The 11734-nt window shown below is 42.6% G+C and overlaps 1 protein-coding gene across 1 annotated transcript in view; it reads right to left on the reverse strand.

The window, feature by feature from the left end:
* Window positions 1–11487, reverse strand: part of EZR (ezrin) — a 37546-nt gene extending 26059 nt beyond the window's left edge. Inside the window, exon 1 of the mRNA XM_064649258.1 lies at window positions 11180–11487. Within this exon, the coding sequence (XP_064505328.1) occupies window positions 11180–11191 (12 nt within the window). The 5' untranslated portion in view covers window positions 11192–11487. The remainder of the gene's footprint in view (window positions 1–11179) is intronic.
* Between the last annotated feature and the right edge of the window lie 247 nt (window positions 11488–11734).

Below are 11734 nucleotides of genomic sequence, written 5' to 3' on the forward strand. Positions count from 1 at the left end.
CTTCAAGAAGCTAAAACAAGAAGGCAAATGACAGACCCACCATTTACCTTCTGCGGGAAGGAGAATCTGTTTACTATGAGAGTGGGAAAGCGATGTACAGCAAAACACCGAAGAAAGCCTTTCACACGCTCCTCCCCTGCTCCCATGACAGAAGCTTTTACACACTACCTGCCCAACACCTTGCATTTCAGAGAGGGCAGCAGCAGCACAGGGCAACAGTCATGAGCCTCGCCTTGCACACTGCAGAACATAGTGTGCTGACAAGGAAGAAAACAGCCTCATCAGTTCACAAAACATGAATAGGGGATGGCCTCATTGGCATTCCCTTGGCTGACAAGGCAAGCTCATTGCACCCATTTGACTGACCCAGTTTGTCAGCATACCGTGTTAAATCAAAAAGACCCGGCTGTGAACTGAAAGATGAATTCCATTTCAGCTCTCATTGTGTTAAACATTGCTTCCTCATTGCAAATAAATGGGAACATTAAGTCACGTTCCAGTGGAATTCCTCCAAGTCTAAGAAGCAGTTAGGTATTGCTGCATTTGCAACCCGTAAAATTAGAGCTGAGTAGGCTGGTCTTTGTTCCTTAAAACCTTGCTCACCTTCCCAGGAGAGGAACAAATACCACTGAGGGTAAATACAGTTGTAAATAATAATCTATAAGCTAGTAGTTACCTTAAAATTGTCCAGCACGATTGTTAGCCTTAACTACTAGTCAACTTTAAAGCAACAGCTCATACAACCATATTTTTGGGGGATACTAATCCTCAGTATTTAAAGAGCAATAACTATATCAGCTATACTTAACTGAAATTTTTTAAGTTTACTCAAGGCAATAGCAGCCCAAGTATTTGTTGCTCTCATGTATAGTGAAAGAGATTTACAACATCTTCCATAGCAGTTTTTCTGAAGAGAAATAAAGTACTTTGAGGGGAAGCCAAGAATATTTTTTAAATGAAATCTGAAAGCTATCTCCTGGATTAAGTGGAGTGGAGGGACTGATATGGGCAGGAAAACCTTGAATACCCAGATCTGGGGAGTCATCCAGAAATTCCAGTTTTCACAAAGCGGGTTGAATTTTCAGAATAAACATCCCCCTCCCTGCTGGCACACACAAACAGGTCACAAGAAACCCAGAAGAAGAGTTTGGTTTTGCAGCCAGGTCACTTTACTCTCCTTTGTAAGACAGCATGAAACCTTCCTTATAATTAAACATGAAGATAATACTAGAATGCAAATTCAAACTTTTTTAATGTTTAACTGTGCAGAAGATGCCATACTAAATTACATGCCTATCTCAGTTCCCTTAATGAAAGCCTGATATCTCTTCTGTCAGCATGTAGTAACTGCATAGTAGGCATCTGTGTGAAAAGTCAAGAAGCAGCCATGGCTGTAATTCAGTTTGTTATCTTAGGTCAAGCAATAATGCTCTGCATGTTAGAAGATCATGAATATTTCATGCAGGTGTGGCTAGCACAGGTGACACTGCATCTATGACAGCCCTGGCTCCTCAACGTCTAGGCCACAGTCAGACTTCCAGCATTCTCCAGCTCTGGTCAGCTCTGTACAGTTAACAGTAGTTGCTCAGTTAAACAGTAAAACCAAGCGAGTACTCTTGACAGAGAAAAATCTTCACCCACTTAAGTTTCTCCCAACTTAAGTTCCTTCCTAACAAGCAAGATGCACTATTCTGTCTAGAGTTCAGAAGAAGCTGAAAAACTGACAGAGGCCTTTTAAAAATTTTTAAATTCACATTTTTTTTTAAAGGTAAAATTACCTAGGGACAGCCCTATGTTCTGGCAAGACAAAGCAATGCAGTGTAAGTCTGAAAGGCCCCAGGATATTGCCCTTGAACAAAGCCCCATCCTCTTTGTAAGCCCAGATGTTATTCATGCAAAACACTTGCCCTCACTCTACATGAGATGTAAGAATGGTTTACTTTGAACCCAGAGGATGCTAGGAAGAAGCAGCAGTATTTACGATGTTTCATTGAAATACATTAAGATTCACTTTAAAGACTCTCTGATGCTGCATAATACTCTATTAGCATTTTCAGAATATATGTGTACAAGCAGGAGTTGTTCTTTAGAGGAGGAACCCACAGCTAGTGACAACAGGCTCAACGTAGCACCACTGCCTGGATGTGCCATTTGCCCTCAATGGATGTTAGGATGGATTTAGGAACACAGACTGCAGCAACAATAGGTCCTTTGTACATAAAGGATAAATACAGGGGGAAGCTAGAGGCCACTGGATCAAACTCCTTCATACACAGCCTGTTTTATCATAACAGCTGTTGCATCTAATTAAACATAATGAAGTTGCAAGACTAAGGCTTTACACATGAAGTTTAAAGCAAGCCCCACAACCAATCCGCAAATAAGGTTTATCTCAAGATGTTGCTCAGAATCCAGAATGAATCAGATCTTTTGCTGTCTTCCATCAGAAACCATAGCATGGAGCAGATAATATAGAGGTTTGAGATCTCAAATTTTAATATAATTTCAGAGCCTTCTAAATGATTTAACATCTCTAATATTCACACATCAGCTATTAAGGCAACCCCCTCAAGGGAAAATAAAAACCAACTTGAATGTCTTATAGTCTTGATCCAAAACACAAACACCATTTCCTACCTCTGCTTGGCTTTTTCACTTGGAAGCGAGAGGCATACAACAATTTCTGCAAAAGCTGAACTCCACAGTACCAAGTCACAACAAGCAGGGGCAGGGTCTGAAGGCATGAATAATGCAAATAAAAGCTATAATAACCTCAGAGCTTTCCCTGAATCCAAGCACCAATACTGGTGTCTTTTATTCCAATGCTTATGCAGAGATGTGTTCTAGAGGACAATGTGCATGGAAAACCCTAAGCCATTACAAAGAGCCAAATGTCTGATGGCTACTCACCTGGAGCCCAGGCAACAACACACACTGTCAGCACACAGCACTCAACACTTTCAATAGATCCTGTATGAACAGTCCTAGCACAAGGCTGTTCTTCTGGGGTGGAAGAGCAGCACGTTACATTGGAGCAGGGTGGGCTGTCTGAACACAGGGAACATCTATGACTTACTCTCTCACAGGACTATGACCTGAGACTTTAAGGCATACAAGATACAACTGTTGAAGAAATGTTCTCAATAACCATACTTTTTACCAATGGAGACATTACAGGATGCAAAGCAGTATTTTCATCAGATGTGCTCTGGAAGAAGCTCAAGGACGTTCAAATAATTACCATGCAAGCATCGACTAAGCTAACTAGGACTTCTCAGTTTGGAAGAAAAATAACTGAGGTTAGGACATAGAAGCATATAAATTCATGAATTCCACAAACAGGGTAGAGAAGGAATGTATATTCATTGCTCTACCAACAGAATAACTACAGGGCATCAACCCCATGAACAAGAAAAAAAAAACTAAAATCAAATAGCACTCTAGCAAGGAGTTTTGTAGATAACTTTCCAAACAACGTGAAGGTTATCTGGGACAGCCTTTGTTAAAGCATACTGTGAATGCTGGAGTTCACATGGTTTCAAGGGGAGACTGGACAAGTTCACAGAAATCCATTTAGTAACTCATTATATAGGACCTTTCAACCTCCAATACTTCAGAGGAAAGCAATAGTGCGTATCTTTGAAATACTCTTCCTCAGGCATCAGCTTTTGGCCAACATCAGAGGTGTAATACTAGGCTACAAGGGCTTTCTGCCTGACCTACAAGGGCAGCCATGTTCTTATAAACATCAAAGCGCAGAAGGAAAATGAACTCCACTTACTTAAGGAGAAATAGCAGTGTAACAAGTCACACAAGGCCCAGTAATGATGTATGTTCGTTTTGCATTCTAGATACAACTCCATTTGTCAGAGAGGGATTTTTTTTGGTTTGATATCCCACCCTTCTGTTTCACCTAATCCAGATCAGCCTCTTTCATTTTACCTCATGGACTTCAGTGGAGCATACCACATGGCATTTGTGAAATTTATGAGTGGGATTATGTGATGTGATCACCTCTGATAGTTTGATAACCTGATCTATGTGAAATACACTACAATGCTTCCACTTCCCAATGAGGTATTTCAAACAGTATGCAACAGGTACTATTTGCTCCCAGATAAAGGCAGGGCATCGCAAGTCCTGGAATGTCACCTAAGCACCAAGATATTGCTCTTGAGAAGTTACAGATCATGAAGGAAAAGCAATTGCAAGGATCAGCAAAATATCCCTTTCTAGCCCCCAAAATAGTTTAAGGGCTTCTGAGATGCAACTCTTCACAGGCCCCTCAACCTAGAAGTGTGATGGCAAACAAATATACCCCAGTGGTTCCCAAAGTCCCTGAGCATAGTGGGGGTAGAAAAAGTACTTTTCAAGAGTTTGCCTGCACAGCTGTGTCAGTTGTTAAGGAGGAAAAACTATTCTCTCCCACACTGAGATCACCTAATATCAATTACGCAAATCCACGGACCAATTAACACCACTGTGCACAATTGCTTATCTCTACAAAAACAAAAAGTTAAGCAAGCTAAGTGCATTCAAACTAGATATTAAAGAATAACTTTAGCTCCCTCAAATAACTCTGAAGCCCAGATCTTACAGTACAGATTTTGAAGTCACCTACTGGGCTACACAGGCTACATTCAGGTGCCTGGGTACAAAGGGTGAAATTCTTAAATCCCTAATTCTTCAGGTAGCAGGCAGCTCACAGATCTGCTCCTTGCATCTGCAGAGCAGTGGTCTCTTGGTAGAACTGAGCTGCTCTAGGGCCATTTCATAACCCTGCTCAAATTCATCAACTGGACTGCCATCCACTCACACCCCCAGAAAATCCTTTTCTCACACACATTTCACACCGAGGTTAGAACACGGACATTTTCATGCAAGAACAAGGGAGGAAGAGATGGTGATAGTGACACTTGAGTTTTACACAGCTACAGCACTTGTTCATGACAGAGAGGGAGAATTAAATGCACACAAACCCTCTCTCAAACAGGGCAATCCCACCCTCCCTTCCCAAAGGCCTTGTATAGGGCTGCCAGTACCTCTTCTACTGAGCCTACATAGTAGGTAGCCGAACACAATTCCGTGGTCTTCAAGCAACAGTTTCTCTTGCTTACTCGACTAGAAGTCCTGCACATTAATTCTTAGACTCTGGATTTCTACTTTCATTGACGGCTGTTAGTATCAGGTGCTCATCAGCCCCAGCTGAGCACATGGCTGCTACTCACACTCTCACAGAATGAGAGGAGCTGCAGGGAAGGCAGGAAAAATTTCCACCACAATGAAGAAGAAACTAGAAAGGAAACAAAATCTGGATCTGAACAGATGAGCAATATGGAGGCAATATGGTTAGCTTGTTACACTGAGCTACGCCTTGTTTCCAGCCTCACGTAGCAACAATTTTCGCCTCTCCTAAGGGGAAGGATCTCATACGCTGCTCAGTAAAAGCCAGAGATTTCTGTTGCTTCTGCAAAGAGGGTACTTCTTGGCTTACAGGCTAAATGTTATCCGTGGCAGAAACCAGGCTTCAAAGCAAGCACACAACGCAGCTGAAGTACATTACTTAACACAGTGTGCAGTGTGGTTCAGTGATCTTGGGCAGCATTGCCTTCCATCAAGGTCAATCGAGTGATTATGGGATTTACAGTGCGCAAAAAGCTCTTTGGGCACAGTGTGCCAAACAAGAACTACACTGATGTGGGAATCTTCAGTGGTCATCAAGAAGTCTTATTCTCAAAAAGTCCTGACATAACTACGGCTTTTTTCAGGGACAGAGGAAGATGCTCATGTGGGTGGAGGGAGGGAGCAGAACAGGAAGGCTTATCTCCCCCCTTTGCCCTTTAAGAAGGCTAAGAAATTCTTTAAGTAGTGACTAACATAACACTTAACACCCTTGATTTCTCTGCAGCAGCTAACACCCCAGAACAAACAGCCCTCGGAAATGCTTACTCAGATCATGCAGTAAATAAGGTTTTTGGCAAAACTGTGAACTCATTCTTTTAAAAGTTTAGTCATCTGTCAACTACTCCCTAAATTTACTACTCAGAATCCTCCACCTTTCTTTTGCAGCAGTGAGGGGGAGTTAGATTTGGCAAATGGAAGCTTCCTCAGGTTTCCATTTTGCACCAAAGTGAGCATACATCTCTTGGCATTAAGTACACCACACAGTGTATCACCCAATGTACTGCAATTCATGCTTACAAGGGTAATATTTTATTCTTGTCTAAATCTATAGCTGTCCATAAGTTAAGAGTATTTTAATTAATTATGAGCACTTAAGGATATGAAAAGTATTTTTACTTCAGTCCAGTTATAGCAATCTGCTGTGAAGAGCACTAAGATCAAACCACTAGATATAGTTAGAAGACACAGTCAAGAATAAATTGAGAACAATTATTAATCGTTTATATTTAGAAATAAATTCCTGTCACTACACTTATATATTTTTTTAGGCTGGCTTATTGAAAACTTGTTGAATTTAATGTCATATCTGTTCACAGACAGAGGTTTGGCAGAAGGCTTGCATGCTGCCTTGAAGTTCTTTTTTCAGAATACATGCATATTCAACATCAAATAGGTATGGAGGGCTTGTCTAACCACTTCATGCCTAGCACACACTAGCACATGATTAACAACACAGTTGGGAAAACCCTTTTGAGACATCAGTGCCAGTTCCCCACTCCTACAGGCAGCAGCATTAAACTGTGCCCTTGTCAAATTTTATCTTAAGGGATGTTAGGTCTTGGAATAGTCTTTGAATATGATCAACAAGGAAGGAGAAAAAAAAAATTTTATCCACCCACAAAAAAAACCACCACACACACTTAACTGCTTTAAAGTTTTAAAGTCCCTTAAATCACAAATTCCACTTAAAGCAATTCTTCCTCCTCTTTGGCACTTGAACCCCTTGCATTTTATACAAGTGAAGGAAGAGGTAACTCCTTGAATTCTACCAGGCTAAACTAGCTAAATACCCTGTTATTGTGAGAGGCTTTCTGCCTCTGATCATCCTAAAACCCTTCCCTAGGTTCTGCTTTGAATTTTTCTCTCCTGGACACAAACAAGTGTAACCTACATTCAAGGAAAGATCTCACTAGTACATTCTATTAATGCTTTCTGTTAGAGACACCCTATGCATTGCAGATGACACGGACAATAGAACAGTCATTCTACCACTGACTAATCCATCTCCTTCTATGCTATTTAGTGAGGGACCTTCTTTCCCCACCCCTCCAAGTTTAACTGTTGCAGTGGGACTTTATTACCCCGTCCTTCAATCGCCTTTACGTATTGGCCCTCGGCATCAATAACACCTCCCCCTCAACAGCATGGCATTACCAGATTTCATTACTAAGCTCTGCTTTCTGAACACAGGCCCTTAATATAGGTGTTAAAAAAAAAAGGTGCCTCAAAATATTATTCACTTATATTTTGTCTTTAGCACCAGAAGGTGTTAGACTGCATTTCCTGCTGTCTTCTCCTAACGCAGTTTTATATACATGCATACAAGTATTAAAAGTTCTTGTGTGACACTACGTCAATCAAATGGTCTGCTGCAAAGCTCACTCAATTTCTTGTGAAGCTTTAAGGTTTTTTTCCCCCAAGAGGAAACAAAACAAAACAACAAACAAACAAAAAAAATAGGAAAAAAAAAAAAAAAAGAAAAAATCCACCCTCAATAAAGTAATCAAGAATGCTCAGAGGTCAGATCAAATTAACAGCTCTATAGACCAGAGATCACATTTCCTCCTCCTTCGGTAAGTACTGTTCATTAGCCCGCAGCCATGCTGTTCTAACCACAATTTATTGGATTGGTTTGTTTTACAAAAGGATATATTTCACTTAAAACACCATCCATTCAATGAGTCAAACAGAAATAAACTAGCACCACGAATCTAGGAAAAATGCAGACAGCACACAGACACTCCAGTAATGAAAAGATGCAAGGCTGAGCAAGTAAGTTTATTCAGCATTTCATTTGTTTCCCAATAACACCGCAAGATTTGGATTAGACAGCATTTTTTGCATTTCCTTACATAATAATTCACTACCTGTAAAATCTAATGAACCTCTGTGCAGACTAGGTAGAAATCATGTATCTGAACTGCTTATGAACTCCTAGCCATAAACCCTTATGAACTGGGTACAAGTTATATATTTACAGCTTATCTTGGAGAGATTTTGTTACTTTGTAACTGTTACACATGGCAGAATGTCTGTGTTAAATTATATATTAACATGTGTCTATATTAACAAATATACTCATTTCAGAATTATTTTCAGGACTGTTACTAAAATTTATTTTGAGCATGGTAAGCATGCATCAGATACAACTAATTGTGATCAAATGTTACCACAGAGTTGGGAATACAGCTGGCCTTCTGGCACTTCACTTTGGTATATAATTAAAATATAAAATCACTATCGTTCTAGTGTTAATGGACTTACTATTTGTTTATGGTGAAATAATAACTTACAAACATGATCCGTAAGCTCTGTGTGTGCATGCATAATTTTTGTTAAAAAAATAGTTTCACATAAAGGTTTAGCTTAGTGGGTTGGGGGGGAGCAGAGAGGAGGAGGTGTTGCCAAAATTCTGCTTTCTGTCATCTTAACCTTTACTTGTAAACAACTGATGACCAGTGTGTCAGACTTCACACATAGCAGCATGAAGTCTGCCAAGCAACATCTTATTTACGTATGCCATGCAGACAAGACACATGCAAACAAGCACAGGTAATAAATATTTAGCACCTATGTCAAATACCCATCAAAAACTAAAACTGGTTCCCAAGAGGTCATGCTATCATTCCTCACACATGCCAAAGGCTGTTGTCACATTTGTCCTGAGCACAGTTCTGTCTCTGGAGTGACAGCTTTACATCCTCTCTCCATGCAAACTGACACAAATCCTATTTAGCTGTATTAAGATCAAATGAGCTGAGTTGGGAAGCATCCAAATCCAGTCTCAGTCTGAAGCAGTCAGACCAAACAGTGTTTTACTAAAATAACCTCTACGAAATTCCTCTTTTTCGTTTACAGTACGGTATCAGTTAGCCCTAGTGAACAACAGATTAAACAATAATAAAAAACCCCTTATATTGTGCAAAGTATTGACACAGTCTTGTCCATAAATCCCAGCCAGTAGGTCACGCCTCAGAAATCATTAGACTACCATTGCCTTCCCCAGTGGAAGGTGATCTACACCATCCACCTTTGTTATTCAGTGGCTAGTCAGCCAAGACACAAAGAAAAATCACCATCTATGAGGGAATACAAACAAAGCCATTCCAAGCAAAAAGATAAACACAGCTGTATTATTTTTTTAAGAGATTAAAGAGTTTTTCTACACCTATCCACGGCTTCCAGTGCGACTTAGTCCTAAACCAGGATTTCAGATTATTCTAACCAGGATATTTCGAGAAAGCACTCTGTAATTAGCAAACAACTAATAAGGTAGAGAGAGATTATTCACACACAACCTTTTATATCAATGCTTTGTAAATTATGTATTTGCTTCCCCAGTTACAGAAGGGTCCTTTCAGTATGCATTATTATATGCAGCAATATATCACCTCCTACTGATGAAATACAGGGAGACTGAAGATCTTTCAGTTCTCAGAAGGACTGAACACCATTTGGTGTGGAGGTTTTTCTGTAGGTTTACAGAAACTGCAATGTAAGTTAACCTAAGGACTTTAGGAAAAAAAGAAAAAAAAAGAAAAAAAAAGAAAAAAAAAAGAAAAAAAAAGAAAAAAAAAGAAAAAAAAAGAAAAAAAAAGAAAAAAAAGGAAAAAAAAAAGAAAAAAAAGAAAAAAAAGAAAAAAAAAGAAAAAAAAAGAAAAAAAAAGAAAAAAAAAGAAAAAAAAGAAAAAAAAGAAAAAAAAGAAAAAAAAGAAAAAAAAGAAAAAAAAAGAAAAAAAAAGAAAAAAAAAGAAAAAAAAAGAAAAAAAGAAAAAAAAAAGAAAAAAAAAAGGAAAAAAAAGGAAAAAAAAGTTCAACTAACTTCAGTGTTACAGTGGTAAACCATGAATTGCTTATTACCTTAAAGATAAGCTTGTTTACTCTTATTTCATATTTCATTTATGTGAGCTCATACATAAGTCTTCCACTGCATTGCATTTTAAGAAATATTGCCTCTACTGAAAACAGATAGTGATGGTAAGAACAATCTGCTCTGATTATGCTCTTCAAAGTTCAAAAGTGCGTCTGGTCCAATGACTGCTCAAAGCTCTGCGTTAGGCAGTTGGTTCCCCAAGGGAATTATCGTTTCTAACTGGCACAGTAGCAGCAGACTTTAAAATAAAACAAGCAAAAAACCGACTAGAAGGCCGGAGGGGGGAGGCGGCGAGCAGGTGGTGGTGTCAACAGAAAGAAGGGGCAACGAAAAAGACAACTCCGTACAATTAAAAAAAAAGGGGGGCGAGAGAGAAACAGACATAAAAGAAGAAATAGATATTTGATAATGACTGGTAAAGACCTCTGTGAAGAACTGTATTAGGAGCCCCTGGTGTTTAGTTTTTAGATAACAAAACATGGAGGAAACAAGGTTTCTCCTATATGTACAGGCGGAGACACGTTTCCTGTAGAGAAATGCACAAGCCACGCGCATAGTAAATGGAAGCCAGCGAAGTTTTGCCACCCTCTCGTTAAGCGGGAGTGTGATGAAAGGTCCTCTTTTGAGAGTTGCTAGGGAGCTCTGTGCGTTACAGAAGCGTTACGGCAGCGTTACAGAAGACGGAGCAATCCACCGCCTGATCTGTGGAGCACAGCTTCCGAAGCTCCATCCCCCCCAGTTCCCGGCGGCAGGACGGCCAGGCACCCCTCCGTCCTACCTACGGCCCACTGCCCGCAGCGCCCCATGGCAGCCGCGCTGGCGACTCCTCCTGCTGAGAGCAGTCGCTGATGTGGCTCCGGAGCGCGGTGCCCGCCGCTCCCTCCCGGCGCCAAGGAGAACTTCCGCGGGCGCTCCAGCCGAAACGCCCCGTCCCGGCACCGGGAGCGGGGACCTGGACTCAGCTCTTCCAGCCCGGCAAAAGCTCGCGCCGCGGCACCCAGAGGTGCTCAGCCCTCCAGGATATTAAAATAAATATCGGGCAGCCCCGAACGCCCAGGGCCGGCCGGGCGGGCGGGCCCCGGGACGGCCCCGCGGGGCGCCTCCCACCCGCGCCCCACTCACCGGCTTCGGCATTTTGGGGGCTGCTTGTGCTGCTCCTGCTCCCGAGACAAACGTTCATGCAGCGACTGCCTCGCCTCAGCCGAGCACCCCGCGCGGAGGAGGAAGAGGAGGCGGAGGTGGAAGAAGCCGCTCCCGGCCACGGCAGCAGCGCAACCCGCGAGTGCGGCGGCGGCCGCCCGGCGGCGGGTTAAGTACGGCAGGTGGGGCCCGGCGGTGACTCACCGCCGCCGGCCATTGCCCGCCGCTCCCCCCGGCGCCTTCCGAGCGCGGCACCGGCCTCGCCCCGCCGCCGGACACCCCCGCCGGCCTCGCCGCGACCCCCCCAGGGCACAGGGGGCACCGCGGTCGGGAACCTCCGGCCACCCCCGGACCCCGCGGGGTGAGAGGCGGGCGGGGCCGCCCGCGAACCGGCGGGCAACAGGTGCTGGGGGGCGGGGGCGGCACCGCCCCGACAGCCCGCCGGGCACGGCCGAGGCGCGGCGGGGCCTTCCTGCGCCGCTCCTTCTCCGTCTGCCTCCGGACCCCGCGGGGAGACCCTCGCCCCGCCGCCCTGCC

Source organism: Pseudopipra pipra, chromosome 3 (genome assembly GCF_036250125.1).
Source record: "Pseudopipra pipra isolate bDixPip1 chromosome 3, bDixPip1.hap1, whole genome shotgun sequence".
NCBI classification, from domain to species: Eukaryota; Metazoa; Chordata; class Aves; order Passeriformes; family Pipridae; genus Pseudopipra; species Pseudopipra pipra.